Below are 27,804 nucleotides of genomic sequence, written 5' to 3' on the forward strand. Positions count from 1 at the left end.
GTGGGCGGCCGGGCGGCTGGCTGAGTGCAGTGCGCCAGGGCTTCGGCTACGGTAGGGTCCCGGGCCAGCCAGGCAGAGGGTGTGAGAAGGCTCGTAGGCGAACTTGAGGCAGAGCCCCTGCACCAGAGGGAAGAAAAACCCAGCTACACCGGGCCCGGAGCCGGCGCTCGGTGAAGATGGCGGGGCCGGAGCTTCTGCTCGATTCCAACATCCGCCTCTGGGTGGTCCTTCCCATCGTTTTCATCACGTTCTTCGTGGGCATGATTCGCCACTACGTGTCCATCCTGCTGCAGAGCGACAAGAAACTCACCCAGGAACAAGTCTCCGACAGGTCAGCTCCCTCCGGGATCCGGCGACCTCACTCCCCCGTGACCTTGGGCAAGAAAGTGCAGGAATTCTGTCAGTTTACCGTGGTTCAGTGCCGCGCTCCCCACTCGCTGAGTGACCTGGGCTGTTACCTCTGTGTTTCAATTTCGTCATCTGTTAAATGGGGGTAGCAGATATGCCTTTTAGAGCAGGGATGGAGATTAAATTCTAGATGATATCTATAAAGCCTTTAGCTGGGACAAATTAAGTGCTCAAAAAATGTTGCTATTAATATTGTTAGGCTAGTCGTCAACTCTCGGTGGTTTTATCCAGGTACTATTGATAAAATGGGTGTGATTATACTCATTTTTCCAAGCTCCAGTGGTGCTTGGCAAACATAAAACTGCTTTAGAGATATGAGGGGTTGTAATTATCATTTCCCCTCCTGGAGTGGAGGCAGCTTCTTCATGTGCATTACAGTATTTATCTGTGAAGAGAGGTAATTCGAGATGACTTTAGGTGGTATATAAACATGTTATGTGCCCCTCCATATTAAAATACAAAGCATTTTCAGTCCTGATTATTTTCAGAGATTATCTCAGGTAAATGTTGTTATGTCTTTAACACTTCCATAGCATTTATTAATCTTTTTTAACAAAGAGCAAGCCTCAGGCTCAGAATTTTCCACAGGCAACTATATCTAGCTAAAATTTAATAATTTTGTTTTTACTGTATTTATTTTAATAGTTACTTTCTATTTGTGGCAAGTAATACTTTTACATTAGCTGGTGATTTAAAGATTTCTTTTAAAATTTATATAAGTAGAAAAGTTGATATATAAGAAAATACTAAGATTTTAATAGTACAAGTACTAGGTGAATAAGATAAAAATAATAACCATGGAATGAGAATGACTGAAGTTTGGGAAGGACCTCTATCCTTTTCCGTTGTGCTTCCCGATTATGCTAAGAATAAAAATAACAAACCGGCCCTGGCCGGTTTGCTCAGCGGTAGAGCGTCGGCCTGGCGTGCGGGGGACCCAGGTTCGATTCCCGGCCAGGGCACATAGGAGAAGCGCCCATTTGCTTCTCCACCCCCACCCCCTCCTTCCTCTCTGTCTCTCTCTTCCCCTCCCGCAGCCAAGGCTCCATCGAAGCAAAGATGGCCCGGGTGCTGGGGATGGCTCCTTGGCCTCTGCCCCAGGCGCTAGAGTGGCTCTGATCTTGGCAGAGCGACGCCCTGGAGGGGCAGAGCATCGCCCCCTGGTGGGCAGAGCGTCGCCCCTGGTGGGCATGCCGGGTGGATCCTGGTCGGGCGCATGCGGGAGTCTGTCTGACTGTCTCTCCCCGTTTCCAGCTTCAGAAAAATACAAAAAAAAAAAAAAAAAAATACAAAAAAAAAAAAATAATAACAAACCAACATTTACTAAGCACTTATTCTATTCCAGGCACTGTACTAAGCACTTATATTCATTAACTTATTTAAGATTCAAAGCAACACTAATAGGTAGATGCTGTCCCATTATAGAAACTAAGGCCTAAGAGATTTCCTGGTCACACGTGGTAATATTTAGAATTCAACACCAAGTGTTCTGGTTCCCAAGTCTGGAGCTCTTTCCACTACACTACAAAAGCCACTGAATGGTTTCACAAATGATTGGAACCAACCTCCTGCAGGTAACCTCAAGAAGTCAGTTCACCACAGAAAGGAAGGCTATAGAAAGATGTAAAGTGAAGAGAGGTCAGTAAGCACTTATTTACGTGTTAATGCCAATAAATTGTTCTCACTTTACCCTCAAATTAACAGAGATAGTTAATCCTGAACCCACTTTTACATTTGAAGAAAAGGGAGACTGCCCTGGCTGGATAGCTTCGTTGGTTGGAGCATCATCCCGAAGCACAGGGTTTGCCGGTTCAATCCCTGTTTAGGGCATCTACAGGAACAGATTGATGTTCCTGTCTCTCTCTCTCTCCTCCTTCCTCTCTCTTTAAAAATCAATAAATAAATGTGTTGTTTTTTTTTAAATAGGAAAATAAGAAAAGGGAGCCTGGAAAGTTAAGTAGCCTTCCCCAAATTAGTAAAATATTGTGCCTATACTTGAACCCAGATCTGTCTCCCTCCCAAGTTAAATTTTCTTGACTACAATTCCTGCTGTCATAGATTCCCTGCCACAATTTTTGTTCCTGGTTCACTGTGTGATTTCAGAGTGCTGGTTCAGAATGATACCAGACTCAAAAAAGGCAACATAATGTTCTAGTGTAACAATCGGGAGAAATAAAAGGAAACTAATTTAATTTCTGTTTCTCCCATCCAAGTACTAACCAGGCCCGACCCTGCTTAGCTTCCGAGATCAGACGAGATCGGGCGTGTTCAGGGTGGTATGGCCGTAGACAATTTCTCTTTCATAAGTGCTTGTGCACAATGGTCCAAGAAAATATAATGAAGAAGTCAGATGCAATCACCTAGCTATAAAATCCCTATATATTTGGACATTCAACTATAGGCTGATACAGTATGTTAGCTACTTAGATATAACAGAAGGCAATGTTTAGATGCGATTTTCCTAAATGATGAGCTACTCTTGATAAAGTTCTAAGCAAAACAAAGTGCAGTTTTCCCTATATTTACTTGCTGGTTACATATCTGGAAATTCAATATATATAACAATCACTCCTCCCAACCACTGCAAAAAATTGAATTAGGATTGAGACTCAGATAATGAAAACCAATTTTGTGAGATATTAGAAGCAGTGTGAGACATAGTACAGTTCTTTATATTGCACACCTGTCCCCAGCACTGAGGAATACGTTGTTGTGTGTTCTTTCTCTCCATCCCATCATTTTGACACTTAAAAAAGTTCCACAGATTTCCCTAAAGTCCTCTAGAGGGCAGTACCACCTACATTAAAAACTACTGCTATAAAGAAAAGTCAACACTTGTGGTCATAATTACTCCATCTCCCTTAAGTGAGATGGTTGGATCATGCCAGCTCTGACATAGTGTGACTGTACCCCACCAGTTCATCATTTGAATTTGGGTAGGATGCAGATCACATGATTATTATTATTATTTTTTTTTCTGAAGCTGGAAACAGGGAGAGACAGTCAGACTCCCGCATGCACCCGACCGGGATCCACCCGGCACGCCCACCAGGGGGCGATGCTCTGCCCCTCCAGGGCGTCACTCTGTCGCGACCAGAGCCACTCTAGCGCCTGGGGCAGAGGCCAAGGAGCCATCCCCAGCGCCCGGGCCATCTTTGCTCCAATGGAGCCTCGGCTGCGGGAGGGGAAGAGAGAGACAAAGAGGAAGGAGAGGGGGAGGGGTGGAGAAGCAGATGGGCACCTCTCCTGTGTGCCCTGGCTGGGAATCGAACCCGGGACTTCTGCACGCCAGGCCGACGCTCTACCACTGAGCCAACCGGCCAGGGCGATCACATGATTATTAACTGGCCAAAGTCCAAGGCAAAAGATGTTTTAGCCCTGAATGGATACTCTTATTGCAGTGGTAGTCAACCTGATCCCTACCGCCCACTAGTGGGTGTTCCAGCTTTCATGGTGGGCGGTAGCAGAGCAACCAAAGTATAAATAAAAAGATAGATTTAACTATAGTAAGTTGTTTTATAAAGATTTATTCTGCCAAACAGCAAAAATCCAACATAAAGTACTTGGTAAGTAATTATTATTATACTTTAACTTGCTGTAACTCTACTTTATAAATCACCATTACTGTGGAACTGGTGGATGGTTAGAAAATTTTACTACTAACAGAGATACAAAAGTGAGCAGTAGGTATAAAAAGGTTGACTACCCCTGCTCTATTGGCATCATCCCAAAGCACAGAGGTGGCTGGATAGACTATGTAAATAGTAGTTCTCAAGCTTAAAGAATATACTGACTCTTTAGAAAGGAAAACAAAATACCTAACAAGATCTTTAAGAATATGAAACTCCAGTTTGAGAAATACTAACTTTAAAATCTAAAGTTTTATTTTAAGAAAATGCCTTTCAGCCTGACCAGGCGGTGGCGCAGTAGAGCATTGGACTGGGATGCGGAGGACCCAGGTTCGAGACCCCGAGGTCGCCAGCTTGACCGCAGGCTCATCTAGTTTGAGCAAAGCTCACCAGCTTGGACCCAAGGTCGCTGGCTCAAGCAAGGGGTTACTCGGTCTGCAGAAGGCCCACGGTCAAGGCACATATGAGAAAGCAATCAGTGAACAACTAAGGTGTCGCAACGAAAAACTGATGATTGATGCTTCTCATCTCTCTCTGTTCCTGTCTGTCTGTCCCTATCTATCCCTCTCTCTGACTCTGTCTCTGTAAAAAACAAAAAACAAAAAGAAAAGAAAATGCCTTTCAGTTTCAAATTACCACCATAAAGAGAAGCTTTATCCTCATAACCAGTACAAAGACTTATTTTTAGATATTAATGGAAATGAAAATGCAGAATTAAACATTTCTTGTAGAATTTGCAGATCTCAGAGAATACACCTGTAGATCTCATTTTAATAAACTGAGTGTGTAGCCTGACCTGTGGTGGCGCAGTGGATGGAGCGTCAAGCTGGAGTGCTGAGGTCACCAGTTCGAAACCCTGCCCTTGCCTGGTCAAGACACGTGGGAGTTGATACTCCTCCCATTTCTCTCTCTCTCTCTCTCTCTCCTCTCTAAAATAAATAAATAAATGAAAAAAAATAAACTAAGTGTTTAGACTATACAGGATAATTTAAGCTTGCTTAATTCAGGGTTGAAATGCCATAAGGTTATGATTCTCAACCCTAATTCTACAGAATTGCTCAGCAGCATATAGGAGATTTAGCTGAATTTCCATTGATCCCAGTGCCTGTAGCGGTCCTGAGTTATCTGCAGTGAACAAATCTGTATTGATAACCTACCATGTGCCTTACACTGTGCTTATATTCTATGGGCAGGGATGTAAAAATAAGACAAAGCCAAGACCCTACTTTCAGAAGTTTTAGTCCAAGTGATAAAGCATGCAAAAGGAAAACAATATACTTAATTTCCTGCTTAGGATGTGCCAAATACAGTGGTAATCACTTTAAATGAGACATTATGGCCCTGGCTGGTTGGTTGGCTCAGTGGGTAGAGCATCGTCCAGGCATACGGCTATCCCAGGTTTGATTCCCAGTCTGGGCACAAATGAGAATTGACCATCTGCTTCTCTTCCCCTCCCTTTCCCCTTTCTTTCTCACTTTTCCCTATCCCCTTTTCTCTCTCTTCCCTTCTCACAGCCAGTGACTCGGTTGGTCCAAGCGTCGGCCTCAGGCGCTGAAGATAGCTCAGTTGATTTGAGCATCAGTCCCAGATGGGGGTTGCGGTATGGATCCCAGAGTGCATGTGAGAGTCTGTCTCACTATCTCCCCTCCTCTCACTTAAAAAAAAAAAAAAGACATTATATATGAAAAACTCAGGTTAAAGTCCTTTAGTATTGGCCCTGGCCAGTTGGCTCAGCGGTAGAGCATCCTCCCAGCGTGTAGATGTCCCAGATTTGATTCTTAGCCAGGGCACAGGAGAAGTGCCCATCTGCTTCTCCATCCTTCCCTCTCTCCTTCTCTATTTCTCTCTTCCCCTACCACAGCCAAGGCTCCATTGGAGCAAAGTTGGCCTGGGTGCTAAGGATGGCTCCATGGCCTCCACCTCAGGCACTAGAATGGCTCTACCTCAACAGAGCAATGCCCCAGATGGGCAGAGCATCGCCCCCTGGTGGGCATGCTGGGTGGATCCCGGTCAGGCACATGTGGGAGTCTGTCTGACTGCCTCCCAGTTTCTAACTTAGGAAAAATACAAAAAAAGAGAAAGACTTTTAGTATTTCCTTTTTACCTTTAAAAAAATTATACATAACATAAAATTTATCATTAACTAATTTTAAATGTAAAATTCCATGGCATTAAATACATTCACATTTCTGTGCACTCGACAATATTTTCATCATCCCAAATAGGAACTCTGAACCTATTGAATAGTAATTCCCCATTCTCTTCTCCCTTGGTAACCACTGTTCTACTTTCTGTTTCTATGGGTTTGACTCTTCTAGGTATGTCATATAAGTAGATTCAGACAATTCTTTTGTGTCTGGGTTCGTTTCACTTAAGATAATACAGTGGTCCCTCGTCTATTGCTGTGGTTAGGTTCCAGAACCCTCCGTGGTAGGTGAAAAATCTGTGACATAGTTACCTTATATTTATTTTATTATTTATATATATTTTAAGGCTTTATAAACCCTTCCTACACTTTCATAAACCTTTTCCACACGCTTATAAAAACTTCCTATGCACTTAAACACTTTCTACACTCTAGAAAATGCTTATTTTACCCCAAAAATAATTAAAATAATAAATATATTAAAATACCTATACACCACAAAATCCCACAATATAGCAAAAAAACCACAATACAAAATTAGATATAGATATATATACAACTTAAAAATACGCGATACAGTGAGACCGTGAAAAGTTAACCGTGATATGGTAAAGGATGACTTTATTTTCAAGATTTATCCATTTTGTAGCATGTATCATAATTTCAGTCCATTTTACAGCTAAATGAAGTCTATAACATGATGATGTGATAGACATATATTTTGTGATTACCATAGTCCAAGTAATTGTACATTCATCACTTTACATGGTTACTTTTTTTTTTTGGTTGTGAGAACACTTATGGTCTACTCTCAGCAAATTTTAGGTACTACACAGTTTTTGTTTTTAGGGAGGGAGAAAGATGAGAACCATCAACTCATAGTTGCAGCACCTTAGTTGTTCATTGATTGCTTTCTCATGTGCCTTGACCAGGGGGCTCAAGCCAAGCCAGTAACCCCTGGCTCAAGCCAGTGATTTTGGGCTTCAAGCCAGTGACCTTAGGGCTCAAGCCAGCGACCATGGGGTCATGTCTATGATCTCACATTCAAGCCTGCAACCTTGTGATCAAGCTGGTGAGCCGACATGCAAGCCAGATGAGCCCACGCTCAAGCCGGCAACCTTGGGGTCTCTAATCTGGGTCCTCAGCATTCCAGGCCAATGCTCTATCCACTGCACCACTGCCTGGTCAAGCCACAATTTTATTAACTATAGTCACCATGCTATATGTTAATCTGCAATGCTTATTCATTTTATAACTAAAGCCTTGAACCCTTTGACCAGTATCTCTTCATCTCCTTCCCCCAGTAACCACCATTCTACTTTGTTTCTTTTAATTTTTTTTCTTTTTTTTTTCCAAGTGAGAAGAGGAAAAATAGACTTTCACATGCACCCCACCAAGATCCACCTGCCAACCCCTATCTGGGGCCATGCTCATAACCAAGCTATTTTTAGTGCCTGAGGTAGAGGAGAAAGCACCCATGACTGATGTGCTCAAACCAATTGAACCATTGCTATGGGAGGAGAAGAGAGAGAGAGAGAAAGGAGGGGGAGGGGGAGAGAAGCAGATGGTCACTTCTCTTGTGTGCCCTGACTGTGAATTGAATTTGGGACATCCACATGCCAGGCCAGTGCTCTACCACTGAGCCAACCAGCCAAGGCCTACTTTCTGTTTCTATGCATTTCACTGTTGTTGTTTTTAAGATTCTACATATAAGTGAGATCATACATTGTTGTCTTTGGCTAATTTCATTTTGCATAATGTCTTGCATGTTCACCATGTTATTGTAAAAGGCAGGATTTCCTTCTTTCTCATGGTGTGTGTGTGTGTGTGTATCAAATCCAGAGCTTAAATTTTTACCCATTCTTGACCCAATGCTGTTTAAACTATCTGTGGTGAAGGACCAGTATTTAGTTTTTTTGGTTTCTTGTGGGTTTTTTTTTTTACAGAGACAGAGAGAGGGATAGACAGGGATAGAAAGACAGGATCGGAGAGATGAGAAACATCAATCATTAGTTTTTCATTGCGTGTTGCGACACCTTAGTTGTTCATTGATTGCTTTCTCATCTATGCCTTGACCATGGGCCTTCAGCAGACCGAGTAACCAATTGATTGAGCCTGCGACCTTGGGTCCAAGCTAGTGAGCTTCGCTCAAACCAGATGAGCCCGCGCTCAAGCTAGCGACCTCGGGGTCTCGAACCTGGGTCCTCCACATCCCAGTCCAATGCTCTATCCACTGCGCCACTGCCTGGTCAGACAGTATTTAGTTTTTTCATTTCCAATCTATCACAGACTGATGCTTTTATAAAATATTTATTCACATATTTGAATGTTGTGACAATGTCAAATGATTATAAACGTTTCTAAACCCATAAGCTCAGTGTCTGTACTTATCACAGACCAGTGTTGGTACATGGGCCACACTGTGAGTAGCTTTAAACCAGCTCCCAAGGAACAGAACATAATACGTGTCACCTTTATAAGTCTGTGTATGGAGCAGTCAACTGTACAGTAACAGTACAACAAGGTCAGGAGGAGGAAGACCAGAGAGAATTCCTTGATGGTGCCAGGCATCAGGAAGTGTCTCATGGCAAAGGCGGAGCTTGAAGAAGGTGTTAGTCCTGATGGGATATAATTGGTGAAGGACAGGGACACTAGAGAATTCCCAGCATGTGAAAAAAGCTAGAATACTCAGAAAGTGGCAAGGGGACCCTACGGGTACTCACCAACTGCTTAGAGCAGGTGGTTTACACTGAAGGTAGAGAGAAAGCCAAGCGAAGTTTTCTACCTTTATTTGTCTATGATCTTTTTTTCCCACTCTTCAAGAAGGATTTCCATTAACCTAAGGGGGCTTTAAGCTAAGGAAGCTAAGCGCCCCCTGCTTGTCATATTGCACTCTATTATCTTCAGTGATCAATTATGTTCAAATATCAACAAATAATTTCATTTATTAATTTAATAAATATTTATTGAGAGCTTACAGTTTAAATACTGAGTGAAATTTCTATTTCTTGTCTGTCAGATAACAGCCCTGTCAAGCCCTGTGCTCATTTCTCTGTGGGCTTAAAAGTTGCTTCTTCAGCCCTGGCTAGGTAGCTCAGTTGGTTAAAGCATTGTCCCAACATGCTGAGGTTGCAGGTTCGATCCCTGCTCAGTGCATGATGGTATGAATAAGTGGAACAAGTCGATGTTTCTCTCTTTCTCTGTGTGTGTGTCTTTGTGTGTGTGTCTCTCTCTCTCAAATCAATTTATAAAAGGAAGGAAAGGCCTGACCAGGCGGTGGTGCAGTGGATAGAGCATCGGACTGGGATGCAGAAGACCCAGGTTCGAGACCCTGAGGTCGCCAGCTTGAGTGCGGGCTCATCTGGTTTGAGCAAAAGCCCACCAGCTTGAACCCAAGGTCTCTGGCTCCAGCAAGGGGTTACTCAGTCTGCTGAAGGCCCACGGTCAAGGCACATATGAGAAAGCAATCAATGAACAACTAAGGTGTTGCAACGCTCAATGAAAAACTAATGATTAATGCTTCTCATCTCTCTCCATTCCTCTCTGTCTGTCCCTGTCTATCCCTCTCTCTGACTCACTATCTGTCTCTGTAAAAATAAATAAATAAATAAAATTAAAAGGAAGAAAAGCCTGACCTGTGGTGGTGCAGTGAAGAGAGTGTTGACCTGGAACACTACTGAGGTCACCAGTTTGAAACCCCAGGCTTACCTGGTCAAGGCACATACGAGAAGCAACTACTAGGAGTTGATGCTTCCGGCTTCTACTCACCCTTTCTCTCCTCTCTCTAAAATCAATAAATAAAATCCTTTTTAAAAAAACAGTTTCTTTCTCAATTTTCACCCTTCCACCCTCTTCCTGCCCCCAAATCATTTGAGTAGCATCCGACTACTACTCTTTTCACTCAGAAAAAGTTCCTTAGCTCATAAAGCAAGAGAAAGCAGAGTGTTCCAAATGTGCCTTTTTCAGAATCTTTGTTCAGAAACACAGTCACTTCTGGAAAAATGCTCTTCTGAAAACCTGATTTGGGGGTTAAATATGTTAGATTGGTTTTAAGGATACTTGTGGTTTGAAAAGTTTCCTCACAGGACTGTTGCCAAATAGGCCTTCTCTTGTGTTTAAATAGGTCTTCTACTTTATTCTCTCATTTTCTTCTAGTATTTCACTTTTAAAAATCTCATTGTCTTGGTTGTATTTTTCAGTCAAGTCCTAATTCGAAGCAGAGTCCTCAGGGAAAATGGAAAATACATTCCCAAACAGGTACTCACTTATCTTTTATGAAAAGCCCCATGATTCACTGTTGAGGGCAGTAGATATCTCAATGTTTTATAAGGGGACTCTGGGGAAAACTGAAGGCTGGCAAGTCAGGAATTAAGCTGTGGCCTGTGGTGTTTGCTGTCATTGTGACCTTGCCCTTCTTAGGAAATTGTTTTTAAATGTGACTCAGCTAAAGTGTCAGCTCAGCTGCCAAATAGGCTGCCATCTCTTAGTGTAACAGCATATTGTAAGGCCTTCTAACTAAACCTCTGGGGAATAATTTGACAATTTGCTATGTCACAGTTTTAAGATTTAAAAAGTTCTTTTTTTCTACTAGTCTTTCCTGACACGAAAATATTACTTCAACAACCCAGAGGATGGATTTTTCAAAAAAACTAAAAGGAAGGTAGTGCCTCCTTCTCCTATGACTGGTATGTTTATTCCCTTCTCTCATCTTTAAGGAAGATGTTTAACATGAGTGGGGGAGCAAGGGGGGTTGGAAGGATGTCATTTGATATAAATGTTAAAGTATAGAAGATAGTTATTTGAGGGACCTTAGATATCATCAAGTACAGGGATGTACAGAAGTAGAGTTCTCTTTTTCATGTAGATCTTCTGGGAACCTTAATATATAAACTGGATTTTAAAAGAGCTCTCTGCTAAGGGGTTCTGGGAGGCTAGAGCCATTGTCTCTGCGTTTCTCCCATTGCTGTTCCTCAGGACCCAGGGCGCTGTGGAGCACAGTTGGAAAAGCTGGGGCTCCCACCCAGTGCCTGGCTCCTATTGCTGACAGATGGCTACCCAGCTTCTGCTTAAGTGAGGAGGAGTTCTCTCTCCTTCCCCAGACCGGCTATTTCTTTGTCAGACATGATTACTTGGCCCACTCTACAATTTTTGTTCTAACAGATTTCTCCCAGTTGTGTGAAAACTACAGCATCTTTAAAGTAAAACAAAAGTTATTCCATGTCAACTGTTCTCTCATTTCAGTACCTATTTCTTTAGGTGAAATAACCAGCTATTTTAAATTCATACAGAAGGTACCAGAATTTATTTATTTATTTATTTATTTATTTATTTATTTATTTATTTATTTTTAATCTTTCTGAAGCTAGAAATGGGAAGAGACAGTCAGACAGACTCCCTCATGCGCCCGACCGGGATCCACCCGGCACACCCACCAGGGGTGACGCTCTGCCCACCAGGGGGCAATGCTCTGCCCCTCCGGGCGTCGCTCTGCCGCGACCAGAGCCACTCTAGTGCCTGGGGCAGAGGCCAAGGAGCCATCCCCAGTGCCCGGGCCATCTTTGCTCCAATGGAGCCTTGGCTGCGGGAGGGGAAGAGAGAGACAGAGAGGAAGGAGGGGGGGTGGAGAAGCAAATGGGCGCTTCTCCTATGTGCCCTGGCCAGGAATCGAACCCGGGTCCCCTGCACGCCAGGCCGACGCTCTACCGCTGAGCCAACCGGCCAGGGCCCCAGAATTTATTTTAATAAGTCTTTTAGTAAACCTACAAGAAACAAAAGACCAATAAATGTATGAAAAGATACTTGACCTCACTAAAATATGTGGAATATAAATTAAAACAAGATGTCCTTTTTAGCCCATAAATTGGCAAAGATTGAAAAGCTTGACCAAAACTGCTGTTGTCAAGGTCATGTGAAGTTAGGCCCTCTCACTGTTGTTGAAGGACACTCTGACAGTATCTGTCCAATTTTCAATGTTCTAACTCCTTGACCTAGAAAGTCTATGAGTTCCTCTTACAGAAACACAAAACATGCAGACTTGTGTACAAGGTAGTTGTTGGTAGCATTGTTTATTGGCAAAAATAAAAAAAATTGCACCCTGGTTGGCTGGCTCAGTGGTAGAGTGTCGGCCCAGTGTGTAGAAGTCCTGGGTTTGATTCCTAGCCAGGGCACACAGGAGAAGTGCCCATTTGCTTCTCCACCCTTTGCCCTCTCCTTTCTCTCTATCTCTCTCTTTCCTTCCTGCAGCCAAGGCTCCATTGGAGCAAAGTTAGCCCGGGCGCTGAGCATGGCTCCGTGGCCTCTGCCTCAGGTGCTAGAATGGCTCTGTTTGCAACAGAGCAATGCCCCAGATGGGCAGAGCATCGCCTCCTGGTGGGCATGCCAGGTAGATCCCGGTCAGGCACATGCAGGAGTCTGTCTCTCTGCCTCCCTGCTTCTCACTTCAGAAAAATACAAAAAAAAAAAAAAAAAAAATCAGAAATAATCTGTAGGTCCATTCAATAGTGATGACTGTGATCACATTGTGGATTCCTAAGCAGACATTAAAAATAATGAGAAATATTGCCTGACCTGGCAGTGGCGCAGTGAACAAAGCATAAGACTGGGATATGGAGGACCCAGGTTCAAAACCCTGAGGTTACTGGCTTGAGCACAGGCTCACCAGCTTGAGTGTGGGGTTGCTGGGTTGAGCGTGGGATCATAGACATGACCCCATGGTCACTGGCTTGAGCCCAAAGGTCGCTGGCTTGAAGCCCAAGGTCACTGGCTTGAGCAAGGGGTCACTTGCTCTGCTGTAGCCCCCTGGTCAAGGCACATATGAGAAAGCAATCAATGAATAAGCAATCAACAAACAAATAAGATGACGCAACGAAGAATTGATGCTTATCATCTCTCTCCCTTCCTGTCTGTCCCTCTCTCTGACTCTCTCCATTGCTGTAAAAAAAAAAAGAGAGAGAAATATTATAGAAATGCTAATGTAGAAATAGCATTCACAATGTATTAAGTTTTTTAAATTAAGAAGCAGAATAGCCTGACCCGGAAGTGGCACAGTGGATAGAGCGTCAGACTGGGACACTGGGACCCAGGTTTGAAATCCTGAAGTTGCTGGTTTGAGCGCAGGCTCATCTGGTTTGAGCAAGGCTCCCCAGCTTGAGCCCAAGGTCACTGGCTTGAGCAAGGGGTCAGTTGGTCTGCTGACCCCACCAGTCAAGGCCCATATGAGAAAGTAATCAATGAGCACCTAAGGTGCTGCAACGAAGAATTGATGCTTCTCATCTCCCTTCCTGTCTGTCTGTCTGTCCCTATCTGTCCCTCTCTCTGTCTCTGTCACAAAAAAAGAAGAAAGCAGAATAGTTAGCGTAGTATCCCTCAATTGTGTGTGTGTGTGTACACAAACAACTGTGTGTGTGTACATGTGTAAATAAAAAGATGGAAGGATATACAACTGTTAAAGAGAGTGGGCTCAGAGGAACCATCTATCTCCTGTCTATATGTCATTTGAACTTTTTACATGAACTTGTATTACTTTAATTATCAAATAAATTTAAAATTCACAGAAAATTAGGAAGTTTTGCCAACAGTGGTAAAAGGTAATGGTCTCTTGTGTTTTTGTCTTAGATCCCACTATGCTCACAGACATGATGAAAGGCAATGTAACAAATGTTCTCCCTATGATTCTTATTGGTGGTTGGATCAACATGACATTTTCAGGCTTTGTCACAAGTAAGTCGCTACCGAGAAGACTCAAGATTTATTTCATCTGTTCTCCTTTCCCTTCTCCCTAGTCAGAGAAATCAAAGTAGTAAAACCATGGGTTAATGTTCTGTAGGGAAAACTGGTAGTATCCTTTGAACAACAAAAAAAGAAATTTGCTATGAATTTATGGCTCGTAGTGCAAGCTGATTGTAAGTTCATAATGTTGACATTTTTTTACTAATAGGAATTGGAATGAGCAGCTTGCTAGTTTGTATCTGAAACTAATTTAGTTTTCTAGTTGAGGATAAAGGGAAGTCTATTTGTTTATAAGTTGATTTGAATTAAATTAATTTGATTTCTTAGTAATGTAGTTCTCTGTGTATATATAGTCCATTTTAGATTTAACAGATTAGTGCAAGTTTCCTTTGAGATTTTAGGTCACAGTTCAGTTTGAGTCCCTGTTTCTTAAGCAATAGAGAAGCTGATGTTCAAGGAATGACATTTGACTTATTTCTTCAGAAAGTGACAGAAATTTACTTGTGGAAATCTTTTACCAAACTCTATGGTACAGAGTTCCCACCTCTCCAGGGAAAGAATATATGCATTCACAGTTAAACTGTTCTAAAAATAAGGTAGCAGTGATTATGAACTTTTTCTTTCTTTGCAGCCAAGGTTCCATTTCCACTGACCCTTCGTTTTAAGCCTATGCTACAGCAAGGAATTGAATTACTCACATTAGATGCATCCTGGTAAGAACTAATTTAATAATAGCACAACCAAAAATCTAAAGCTGGTATCTTTTATTTTACTTTATTTTATTTATTTATTTTTTTTGTGGCAGAGACAGAGTCAGAGAGAGGAACAGATAGGGACAGACAGGAAGGGAGAGAGATGAGAAACATCAATTCTTTGTTGCGGCTCCTTAGTTATTCATTGATTGATTTCTCATATGTGCCTTGACCGCGGGCCTTCAGCAGATTGGGTGACCCCTTTCTCAAGCCAGTGACCTTGGTCTCAAGCTGGTGAGCCTTACTCAAACCAGATGAGCCCGCACTCAAGCTGGTGACCTCGGGGTTTCGAACCTGGGTCCTCCACGTCCCAGTCCGATGCTCTATCTACTGCGCCACCACCTGGTCAGGCTAAAGCTGGTATCTTTTAAAGAACAGGATTTGCAACTTGCATACTTCACTAGAATAGGTTTTGGAGTTTTTCTCATTGAAACTGCACTCTAGCCCTGGCCAGTAGCTCCGTTGGTTGGAGCATTGTCCCAAGACACCAAGGTTGCTGGTCTGATCCCTAGTCAGGAGTCAACTAGTGAGTATATGAGTGAATGGTACAACAAATTGAAGTTTCTCTCTTTCTCCATCTCCCTCTCTTCCCTTTTCTCTCTAAAGTCAATAAAAAATTTTTTAAAAAAGAAGAAACTCTACTCAAAATGACACAGGTAGATTATGGTAACTTTTATATGAATCTTTCAAAAGGAGAGAGTGTGTCAGCCTTTTTTCTCTAGATGCTTGGGTCTTAGGAGTGCAAGGGTAGATGTATCTGCCCCCAAAAAGTTAAAAGATAAAGCCAGGAACTTTGTCTAAGCAAACCTTTTAGCAATACCCTGGAGCTTATAGAAGTGGATATTTATATTATTTTCCCAAAATACATTACTTGTTAGTAATAACATTAATCCTTTTCATTGATACCAGTCACTGTACTAGGTGTTTTTCATATATATATATATATATATATATATATATTTTTTTTTTTTTTTAGAGACAGAGAAAGAGAAAGAGTCAGAGGGATAGACAGGGACAGACAGGAACGGAGAGATGAGAAGCATCAATCATTAGTTTTTTGTTGCGTGTTGCAACACCTTAGTTGTTCATTGATTGCTTTCTCATATGTGCCTCGACCGCGGGCCTTCAGCAAGCCAAGTAACCCCTTGCTCGAGCCAGTGACCTTGGGCTCAAGCTGGTGAGCTTTTGCTCAAACCAGATGAGCCCGCACTCAAGCTGGTGACCTCAGGGTCTCAAACCTGGGTCCTCCATATCCCAGTTCAACACTCTGTCCACTGCACCACCGCCTGGTCAGGCTCATATATTATTTTTATCCTCATAGCAACCTTATGAAATAAATGAAGAAATTGAAATTTGACCACAAAGCCTATCCAAATTCAGCACTCATATCTTATTTAATATTCTATTTTTTATTTATTGATTGATTTGAGAGAGAGAGAGAAAGGGGGGGAGGGTAGGAGCAGGAAGTATCAACTCTTAATTATTCTTGTATGAACTTTGAATTAGGCAAGCCCAGGGTTTTGATCCAGCGACCTCAGCATTCCAAGTCTACACTACCTACCGTGCCACCCACTACAGGTCAGGCTACCGCTCTGTACCCAAAATCTGTAAAGCTCTTACAACACTACTGGAACCCAACAGTGCTTCTTCATATTGCCTCTCTAGACTATTTTGTCTATGGCTTCCCAGAGACTGACATTTGAAGCCAGACAAGAGGAGAAGGAGAAGAATGGGCCATGGAGTCACCAGGTGATGTTATCAAGTGACCTCCAGAAAAGTGAGAGGATACTCCTGATTTTACATTTGTATCTGAGTGGCACAGGTCTTTCAAGGGCCATATATTTAGAGAGTCAACAAAGAAATAAACATACCACTTCTTTTTTAAAGCAAAATATGGCATATAAATAAGAAATACCTAGGCAACGTTTTTCTGGTTTAGAAAATTGTAAAAGCATACACTAACTCAACTAACTATTATACCTAGAACAGTGGTCGGCAAACCACAGCTCGCGAGCCACATGTGGCTCTTTGGCCCCTTGAGTGTGGCTCTTCCACAAAATACCATGTGTGGGTGCCTCCTCGATAAGGAATGTACCTACCTGTATAGTTTAAGTTTAAAAACTTGGCTCTCAAAAGAAATTTCAATCGTTGTACTGTTAATATTTGGCTCTGCTGACTAATGAGTTTGCCGACCACTGGACTAAGCAAAAAACTATGTGTGAGAAAAACTTTTTTATCTTTACTCAGCATCTGTAACTGGCATGCTTGTGTAGACAAAGGAGACTGGATCGTGGGTTTACAACTAGCTTACTGTTAGCTGTAGATCTACCACATTATGTACAGATAGGTTGTTTACTTTCCTGCAGCTTGGTGGATAGACCCCTGCTATTGTGCAACCTAAGTATTGGAACAGAGTGTGGATTCTTGCCATCTCTATATCATTTCTGATACTGCATTTAGTTTTTATTATATCCAAGCATATTTATTTTATGGCACAATGGGAAATCTAGAGTAAGGAAAGCTTTGGTGATAAAATTTAAAACTTAGAATGGTGCCTGGTGGTGGCACAGTGGATAAAACATCAACCTGGAATGCTGGTTTGAAACCCTGGGCTTGCCCAGTCAAAGCACATACTAGAACCAACTACTGTGAGTTGGTGGTTTCCGTCCCCACGCCTTTTCTCTACTCCCAAAAATAATAAATGAAAAAAAATCTTTTTAAAATATGAAAACTACATTTAAAACAAAAAAAAAAACTTTGAGTGGCTTTCCAAGTAACTAGTCTTCACTATTACTAGTATTTCCTGAAAACCAACTCTAATTCTTTCCTGTAAATATGAAACACACCAACACTTATAATTTCCTCCAGAGAATGGGATTCAGGACTTTTTATTTTATATAATTCTGTATTTTTTTCAATATAATTCTGTATTTTTTTTTTCATTATTTATAGCAAGTGTATGTTGGTTTTATAATTAAAAATAACAAATGGTTTAAATTTTTTTTATTTTATTTTTTTTATTTTTATTTGTTCATTTTAGAGGAGAGAGAGAGAGAAAGGGGGGGAGGAGCAGGAAGCATCAACTCCCATATGTGCCTTGACCAGGCAAGTCCAGGGTTTTGAACCGGCGACCTCAGCATTCCAGGTCGACGCTTTATCCACTGTGCCACCACAGGTCAGGCAACAAATGGTTTAAAAACCCATTATAGCCTGACCAGGCGGTAGTGCAGTGGATAGAGCGTCGGACTGGAATGTGGAGGACCCAGGTTCGAGACCCCGAGGTTGCCAGCTTGAGCGCGGGCTCATCTGGTTTGAGCAAAGCTCACCAGTTTGGACCCAGGGTCACTGGCTTGGGCAAGGGGTCACTGGTCTGCTGTAGCGCCCCCCCCCCCCCGCCTCCTGGTCAAGGCACATATGATAAATCAGTCAATGAACAACTAAGGAGCCACAACGAAGAATTGATGTTTCTCATCTCTCTCCCTTTCTGTTCCTATCTGTCCATCTCTCTGACTCTCTCTGTCTCTGCAACAAAAATAAAATAAAAATAAAAACCCATTATATAGAAAGGAAAATTTAGCAAAGCTTATATTTCCCAGTTAAATGGAAGCATACCAGTTGTGAGTTCATTTCCTGCTAATGAAGGAGAATTTATTATATAGTCTTAAGTAGCAGTTTTCCTGCAGTAAGCTATAACTATTTGTAAGACTGTCCAAACAAATTGTATTTCTTCATTGGTTGTGCTTTGAATGAATATAGCTTATCCCATGGGATTTCTTTACATACTCTGGACAACTTTGTGTGTTAGAAAATGTGAACTATGTAAATTCTGACATAACTATTTACATTGTTTCACGTTTTTCTTTAGGGTAAGTTCTGCATCCTGGTACTTCCTCAATGTCTTTGGGCTTCGGAGCATTTACTCTCTGATTTTGGGCCAAGATAATGGTAAGGAGCATGTCAGGTTTAATAAGCAAATACTCTGATAGATGAACCATCCAGAAACATCATGTAGCCTATGCTATTTGTTAGCATAGTCAAGTACAATGCTGCATTCTTTAAACTTACTAAGTTTCTGACGTATTCTGAAAGTCATAAAAATTCCAGAGTCAAGTGGAAGATCTGCATTTTCCCTGGTAATAGGAGATAATACGTAGTCCCCCAAAGTCTGGTACCCTCAGGTGAGGGATCCAGCACCAGCAGTGTAAGCCTATAAACCTGAAGCTGAAAGGCCTGGTTTGATCAGTTCATTGACTAGAGTTGCTACCAGTGCCTGTCCTGGCTGTCTTACTTAATGGCTAGGATCTCAGGCAAGTTACTTACGCTAGTCCTCTGTTGTAAAATGGGAACCTGAATAATTCACTTCAGGGTTTATTGTTAGGAGTGGGAATAATTCACTTCAGGGTTTATTGTTAGGAGTGGGAATAATTCACTTCAGGGTTTATTGTTAGATCTGTAAAGCACTTAATGACATACTTGTCATACAGTAGTAGTTCAACTGATAGCTGCTGTTTAAATTTGAAATAAAATTTAGCATTTTCTTTAGTAATCTTTCTTCTGCTGCTGTTATTATCCCCATTTTCAGGAGAGATAAAATGACTTTTCCATGGTCATATAGCCAGTGCGAGGTACAGCCAGGCACTGACTCTATCATATGGTTCTTTAACCTACTACCAAGAATCTGTAAGTTCTGTGTAAGGACCATCTTCCCCAAGCATACGGAGGGGCATGTTGAGCCTGACACTCATGCAGGTGTGTCTGTCTCTGCAGCCGCTGACCAGTCACGGATGATGCAGGAGCAGATGACAGGAGCAGCCATGGCCATGCCTGCGGACACCAACAAAGCTTTCAAGGTACACTCGCCTCTTCCAGCTTCACTGAAGCTCCAGAAAGCATTACTAGAGAGTTATCTTTTCTTTTCTGGGTTTTTTTTTTTTTGTTTGTTTGTTTGTTTTTGACAGAGACAGAGTCAGAAAGAGGGACAGACAGACAGGAAGGGAGAGAGACGAGAAGCATCAATTCTTCCTTGTGGAACTTAGTTGTTCAGTGACTGCTTTTTCATATGTGCCTTTACCAGGGAACTTCAGCAGAGTGAGTGACCCCTTGCTCAAGCCAGCAACCTTGGGCTTCAAGCCAGAGACCATGGGGTCACGTCCATGATCCCACGCTCAAGCCAGCGACCCCACACTCAAACTGATGAGCCCATGCTCAAGCCGTATGAGCCCGTGCTCAAGCCAGCAACCTTGGGGCTTCAAACCTGGGTCCTCTGCATCCCAGTCTGACACTTTATCTACTGCACCACCTCCTGGTCAGGCTAGAGACTTATTTTAAAGAAGGGTTCCCTGAAGTGAGTGTAGCATATATTGTTCCATCGTTTAAATTTAAATTCAGGCCTGACCTGTAGTGGCACATTAGATAAAGTGTCAACCTGGAATGCTCAGGTCTCCTGTTCAAAACCCTGGGCTTATCTGGTCAAGGCACATATGGGAGTCGATGCTTCCTGCTCCTCCCCCTTCTCTCTCTTCCTCTTTCTAAAATGAATAAAGTCTTTAAATAAAATTAAATTTAAATTCAGCAAAAATGTATTTTAGTTTATATGTCTCTTTTTCCTGAGGGAATTATCTGTTAAGTCAATTGGAAATTCTTGGTACTTTTACTGGTTTTTTAATGCTTACCAAATTTAATCTTCCCTGTAAATGAAGCTGTAAAAACAGTTCAATCAGAGGTACCAGGTAAACACTTGGAATATTTCAATACATTTTCAATATTCAGTACATTGGAATCATTTCAGTTTTCTTGAAATGATTTTGTAATTTATAAAATCCAGTATATTTTTTGTACAGAAAAAATCTCACTTATAATTTTTAAAAATCTTATAATTTTTCATCATAAGAACTAGGAATAGAAGGGAACTGGTTAATCTTGCTGAAGAGCATTTATGAGAAATCCACAACTAACATCATACTCATACGGAAAGCTTTTCCTTTGAAATCAGGAGCAATATAAGGATATCCACTCACTGCTACTCAACATTGTACTGGAGGTTCTAACTTCTAGGAAAGTTAGTCAAGCAAAAGAAATAAAAGGCATTCAGATTAGAAAAGAAGAAATAAAACTGTCTTTGTTTGTAGAGGAAATGGTCTTATATAGAGAATATTCTAAAGAATCCCTCTGCCCCCCAAAACAACTATAAGAGCTAAAAAACAAGTTCAGCATGGTTTTAGGATACAAGGCAAATATATAAAAATCAATTGTGCCTGACCAGGCGGTGGCGCAGCGGATAGAGCGTCGGACTGGGATGCGGAAGGACCCAGGTTCGAGACCCCAAGGTTGCCAGCTTGAGCGCAGGCTCATCTGGCTTGAGCAAAAAAAAAAAAAAGCTCACCAGCTTGGACCCAATGTCACTGGCTCGAGCAAGGGGTCACTCAGTCTGCCGAAGACCCGTGGTCAAGGCACATATGAGAAAGCAATCAATGAACAACTAAGGAGTCCCAATGAAAAACTGATAATTGATGCTTCTCATCTCTCTCCATTCCTGTCTGTCTGTCCTTATCTATCCCTCTCTCTGTCCCTAAAAAAACAAACAAAAAAAATCAATTGTATTTCTACACACATAATAAAGAATCTGACACTGAAATTAAGAAAATAGTTCCATTTATCATAATATCAAAAAGAATAAAACATGCCTGACCTGTGGTGGCGCAGTGGATGGGGCGTCGACCTAGAAAAGCTGAGGTCGCCGGTTCAAGGCCCTGGCTTGCCTGGTCAGGGCACATGTGGGGGTTGGTGCTTCCAGCTCCTCCCCACCTTCTCTCTCTGTCTCTCTCTCCTCTCTTTCTCCCTTTCTCCTCTCTAAAATGAATAAAATTAAAAAAAAAAATTTAAAAAAAGAAAACCCTATGGAATAAATTTAACAAATGAAGTAAAAACTTATACACTGAAAATTATAAAACATTACTGAAGAAATTAAAGAATACCTGAATAAATGGAAAGACATCCATGTTCCTGGATTAGAAGACTTGATATTGTCAAGATGGCAATACTCCCAAAATTGATCCACAGATTCAGTATAATCCCTACCAGAATCCCACCTACCTTTTTTACAAAAATTGATAGGCTGATTCTGAAGTTCATATGGAAATGCAAGGGACCTAAAATAGCCCAACAGTATTGAATAAGAACAAAGTTGGAAGAGTCAGGCTTCTTGGGGTTTTTTTCTGTGTGTGTGTGTATGTATGAGAAAGAAAGACAGGAATAGAGAGAGAGGGAGAGAGATGAGAAACATCAACTCGTACTTGTGGCATGTTAGTTGTTCACCGATTGCTTCTCACATGTGCCCTGACCAGTGACCCCCATGCTCAAGCTGGTAAGCCTGCGCTCAAGCCAAATGAGCCTGCACTCGAGCTGGTAATCTCAGGGTTTTGAACCTGTGAGCCCAGCATCCCAGGTTGACACACTATCCACTATTCCACCACCAGTCAGGCAGACTTCTTGGTTTTAAAACTTTTATTTATTTTTTTTACAGAGACAGAGAGAGAGTCAGAGAGAGGGATAGACAGAGACAGACAGACAGGAACGGACAGATGAGAAGCATCAATCATTAGTTTTTCGTTGCTCATTGCAACACCTTAATTGTTCATTGATTGTTTTCTCATACGTGCCTTGACCACGGGCCCTCAGCAGACCGAGTAACCCCTTGCTTGAGCCAGCAACTTTGGGCTCAAGCTGGTGAGCTTTTTGCTCAAACCAGATGAGCCCTCGCTCAAGCTGGCGACCTTGGGGTCTCGAACCTGGGTCTTCCGCATCCCAGTCTGATGCTCTATCCACTGCGCCACCGCCCGGTCAGGCTAAAACTTTTTTTTTTTAATTAAGTGAGAGGTGGGGAGGCAGAGAGACAGACGTGCACCTGGACTGGGATGCGCCTGGACCGGGATCCACTCAGCAAGCCCACAAGGGGGCAATCCTCTGCCCATCTGAGGCTTGCTCCAAATGGAGCTATTTCAGCACCTCAGGTGAGGCCATGGAGTCAATCCTCAGCACCAGGGGCCAAGTTGCTTGAATCATTCAAGCCATGGCTGTGGGAAGGGAAGAGAGAGAGAGACAGGTTGGGAAGGGGTGGAGAAGCAGATGGTTGCTTCTCCTGTGTGCCCTGACGGGGTATTGAACCTGGGACTTTCACATGCTGGACTGACACTCTACCACTGAGCCAACTGGCCAAGGCCTAAAACACTTCAGAACTACAGTAATCCAAACAGTATGGGACTGCCTGACCAGGCAGTGGCACAGTGGATACAGCATCCAAAAGGATACTGAGGACCCAGTTTTGAAAGCCCAAGGTCGCCAGCTTGAGTGTGGAATCATAGACATGACCCCATAGTCTCTGACTTGAAGCCCAAAGTTGCTGACTTGAGCCCAAGGACATTGGCTTGAACAAGGGGTCACTGGCTCAGCTGGAGCCCCCTCCACCTACCCCCTCCAGTCAAGACACATATGAGAAGCAATCAGTGAACAACTAAAGTGCTGCAACAAAGAATTGATGCTTCTCATCTCTCTCCCTTCCTGTCTCTTTGTCTCTGTGTCTGTCTCTCACTAAAAAAATAAAATAAAAACAGCATGGGACTAGCATAAGGATGGACACATGGACCAATGGAACAGAATTGAGAGTTAAGAAGTAAGCCCTATCAATTGACTTTTTTTTTTTTTTTTTTTACAGAGACAGAGGGATAGACAGGGACAGACAGAAAGGAATGGAGAGATGAGAAGCAGTCAATCATCAGCTTCTCATTGCGCATTGCAATACCTTAGTTGTTTATTGATTACTTTCTCATATGTGCCTTGACCGCAGGCCTTCAGCAGACCGAGTAACCCCTTGCTGGAGCCAGTGACCTTGGGTCCAAGCTGGTGAGCTTTTTGCTCAAACCAGATGAGCCTGCGCTCAAGCTGGGGTTTTCGAGGTCTCAAACCTGGGTCTTCGGCATCCCAGTCCGACGCTCTATCCACTGCGCCACTGCCTGGTCAGACTCAATTGACTTTTGACAAAGGTACCAAGACAGTGCAGTGGGAAAAGGAATAGTCTTACCACTTACTGGGTACAGAGTTTGATTTTTGGGGATTAAAAATTTTAAAAATAGCCTGACCAGGCCATGGTGCAGTGGATAGAGTGTCGGATTGGGATGAAGAGGACCCAGGTTTGAAACCCTGAGGTTGCCAGCTTGAATGCAGGCTTACCAGCTTGAGCACGGGGTTGCTGGCTTGAGCATGTGATCATAGACATGACCCCAAGGTCGCTGGCTTGAACAAGACATCACTGGCTTGGCTGCAGCCCCCAGCCATGGCACATATGATAAAGCAGTCAATGAACAACTAAGGAGCCGCAATGAAGAATTGATGGTTCTCATCTCTCTCCCTTCCTGCCTGTCTGTCCCTTTCTGTTCCTCTCTGAACCTTTCTCTCTGTTTAAAAAAAAAGAAAAGAGAAAGATGGAGAATAACAAGTGTGGACAAGAATGTGGAGAAATTGGAACCCTGATGTATGGTGGTAATGGTGAAGCCACTTTGGAAAGCATTTTTAGCCTTTCTTCCAAAAGTTAAAAATAGTTACCATGTGGCCTAGCAATTCCATGCTTAGGTAAATACCCAAGTAAATTAAAAACATATATCTACACAAAACCTCATACAAGAATGTTCAGAGTACTAGTCATAATAGTCAAAAAGTATAAGCAATCCAAATATTCATCATATGATGATCAAAAAAACAAGATGGAGCATTTTGGTATATGTGTACAATGTCTAGACAAAAGTATAAAATGGAATATTTAGCCATAAAAGGGGATGAGTACTGAATCAGGCTACAACAGGGAGGAACCTTGAAAACATGCTAATTGAAGAAACCTGTAACAAGAAGCCACATATTATGTCCAGAATCGATGAATCCAAAGATACGGAAAGTAAAGTAGTTACAGGGATTGGGGGAGAGATAAAGAGGAGTGTCTGTTATTTGATATGGAGTTTCTTGTTTTGGTGATGAAAGTATTCTGGAATTAGGTAGTGGTAATTGTTGCACATCTTTGTGAATATACTAAAAACCACTAAATTGCATATATTAAAGCAGTGAATTTTATGCCAGGTGAATTACAGCTTTTTTAAGAGTATACCCATGAGCTAATATTTGTATGCATGTTAACTTTCATAGGCATATTTTTAAAGGCCACTAATTAAATGCAAAGTATTCAGCATTAATAGACTATTTGAGAAATGTGTAATTAGTTACTACTCTGGTGACTTTGAACAGATATTTAACTTTCTTAGCTTTAGTCTCCTTGTCTATAAATTGGTGATGGGCATGGATGGGGTGGGTGGCAGCACCTACCTCATAGGATTAAATGAACTTAGTCATGTAAATAACCTAACTCAAGCTCCTTGCCCAGATAATGCGTTTAGGAAAGGTCAGCACAGCTTTTAGTAACACCCTTCTGCCCCTCTCTCCCTCTCCTGGCATTCTCTTCCTTTGCAGACAGAGTGGGAAGCCTTGGAGCTGACAGATCACCAGTGGGCCCTAGATGATGTCGAAGAGGAACTCATGGCCAAAGACCTCCACTTTGAAGGCATGTTCAAAAAGGAATTACAGACCTCTATTTTTTGAAGACCAAGCAGGAATTAGCTATGTCAGGAACTCGGAGTAGCACTTAACCTTGTAACTTAAGTTTGAGCAGGAGCCTCTCGGAATAAAAAGGAGGATGCGTGAGCTGGCGGATATGCAGCAAGGATCATTCTTGTCTGAGCCCTTTATGTTTGCAACTAGAGGAAATACAAGGAGTGTGCTGGGTGACTTACCCAGAAACAGCTATTTTAAAAATGTTTTAAATTTTCCATCTGGTGACTAGAGTAATGAAAGAGAAAGGGGGAAAACGCAAACTAGTGATAATATATAAAACTTAGCAAAAATACAGTCTTTGGAAAAGGCGTTGTCAGTTATACCTAATTATTATGTGTAGTCAGCCTGACTTCTAACCACAGTAGACTCCTGTTTTCTTGGTATCAGAACACCCTGCATTTTACCTTTATTTTTTTGTTAATATTTGTATAACTTTCTTTACACAAATAATACCTTTTCATTATGGAAAATTTAAGAACTATCGATGAGCAAAAAGTGAAGCTCCTGTGTTGTTCATTTTGAGCCTACAGAACGACATAAAGAGCAAATATGTCAAAACCAATACCCAGGGCCAGGACAGACTTAGCAAACCTTCACTGTCTCCTAATATTGTCCAGTGAAAATCGGTGACCATGAGACACTGCTCGATTCTCAAGTGCCTTTGGTATCATTAAAGACAGGTTAAATAATGTGAGGTCTTACTCTGGAGTTCAGAATATATGAAATCCATTGACAAATCAATGGTGCTATACTGTATATGGCTTCTCAGTTGAATGAAATACCGCATTTCCCAGTTATTCTGCATAAGAGAGAGTTTGCGTATCACTAAGAAGGGAGAGAGGGCAGTTGCTGGCGGACACATAGTCAAAGGTTACCCAGGAATAATTCTGTCTGTATTAACTCCCAAGGAAGTGGCAGGGTGCCATTTCTGTACCTAGAGGTGAATGTAATTTGCATGTTGAGCACTGTAATCAAGAACAAACAACTCTTGCCTCTACAAATTAAACCGTCCTGTTTTCTCTTCTTTGCCTGGAAAAATTTTGCCTCTGTGGGTCATTGTCAGCCCTTGACAATAGTTGGCATGTCTATTGTGGAACAGTGATGGAGAAAGATGAAAAGGTGTGATCCTTGCCCTCACTGAACTCATAAGAGATACACATAAGAATTGGTGATTCTTAATCTTTGGGTCACAGAAACTCTTTGAGAATCAGATGGAAGCTCTGACCCTCTCCTCCAGAGCAATAAACAGGCGCACAGACACAGATTTCTCAGATAATCCCAGGGGTATTGAAAGACTCTCCAAAGCCTATTCATAGTGACCCATGGAACTTTTGATAAGAAATGCAGATATTTAAAATAGCTGCTTAAAATATTAAGAGACCAAGGGTTCACAGGAGAGCTAACCTTTGATCTAACCCTTGAAAGTTCAGAGCAGAAAAGCATTCCAGAAGAAATAGAACTAGCAAAGGCCCACATTAAAATGTCCACAGTTCAGCCTGACCGGTGTTGGTGCATTGGATGGAGAATTGACCTGGGACGCTATGGACCCAGGTTCAAAACCTGAGGTCGCTGGCTTGAGCATGGACTCATCCGGCTTGAGCCCCCCAACTCCCATTAAGGCACATATGAGAAACAATCAATGAAAAAACTAAAAGTGACGTAACTATGAGTTGATGCAACTCATCTCTCCCTTCCTGTATCTCTCAAGAAAAAAAATGTCCACCGTTCATTGCACCCAGGAGAAGTGAGCAGTGTGGTATATACGGAAAGATCAAGATTGGCAAGATTGGAGTGAATGCAGTGACTGGTGATTAAGGTCACCCACAAGGCATCCTCAGAGCATTTCAGTCTTCCTCTTACCCCACACAGTTTGTCTTTTTCCGTGTAACAAAATTGGGTGGATAGAATGTGAGACTTTTCTGACCCATCATGTTGGTGGTGAATACCCATGTCCTTGGCACCAGCAAGTCAAAAGGAAAAGCCAAGTTTGTTTTAGTAGGCTCTTCCCAGAACCAGTACACAAATTCAGGGATTGATGCTTATTGTGTGTGTTTCTTAGAATTCAGTTTGGGCCAAATCACTGAACATTTTATCATTTCCATCAACCTGGACTTATCACCCGAAACCAGCTAAGGTAATCTGAAATATCTACTTACTGGTCATGGTATAGAAGGAAGCTTTCATGGAAGGCTAAATATTGACAGTCAACTGCACAATGCAACTCAGAAAAATAATGACAGATTTGAGGACTGGGTAAATTTGCACTTAGTGGCAAGTCAGTGTGGTTCTTCAGTGTGGTTCTTGTGTTCTATAAGTAGTGCTTTGGATGTGCATATGTGAAAGATGTGGAGGATTACTAATTATGTGAGGAATCTTGCAGTTACAAGTGACAGAAACAAATCAACCTGGCTTAAGCAGTTTTTAAAAAAGAATGTAAATGGACTCAACCAAAAACCTAATGGTCTGTTGGCTTCAGGTACAGCTGGATCCA

General features: G+C 42.1%; 1 protein-coding gene across 1 annotated transcript; it reads left to right on the plus strand.

Moving 5' to 3' along the window:
- The first annotated feature begins 11 nt into the window (after nt 1–11).
- EMC3 (ER membrane protein complex subunit 3) lies at nt 12–26,351 on the plus strand. Its single transcript, XM_066351788.1, has 8 exons — nt 12–331; nt 10,383–10,440; nt 10,775–10,868; nt 13,798–13,902; nt 14,543–14,624; nt 18,529–18,608; nt 19,431–19,513; nt 25,173–26,351. Exons 1-8 carry the CDS (start codon nt 177–179, stop codon nt 25,299–25,301), a joined length of 786 nt encoding a protein of 261 aa, XP_066207885.1. The 5' UTR covers nt 12–176; the 3' UTR covers nt 25,302–26,351.
- The last annotated feature ends 1,453 nt before the right edge of the window (nt 26,352–27,804 follow it).

The sequence above is a fragment of the Saccopteryx leptura genome, chromosome 10 (assembly GCF_036850995.1).
Source record: "Saccopteryx leptura isolate mSacLep1 chromosome 10, mSacLep1_pri_phased_curated, whole genome shotgun sequence".
Taxonomy (NCBI): Eukaryota; Metazoa; Chordata; class Mammalia; order Chiroptera; family Emballonuridae; genus Saccopteryx; species Saccopteryx leptura.

Coding starts and splice junctions, on each gene's coding strand:
- EMC3 (XM_066351788.1), top strand. CDS start 177: ATGGCGGGGCCGGAGCTTCTGCTCGATTCCAACATCCGCCTCTGGGTG. Junction 10,441..10,774: donor GAAAATACATTCCCAAACAG/GTACTCACTTAT, acceptor TTTTTCTACTAG/TCTTTCCTGACACGAAAATA. Junction 10,869..13,797: donor GCCTCCTTCTCCTATGACTG/GTATGTTTATTC, acceptor TTTTTGTCTTAG/ATCCCACTATGCTCACAGAC.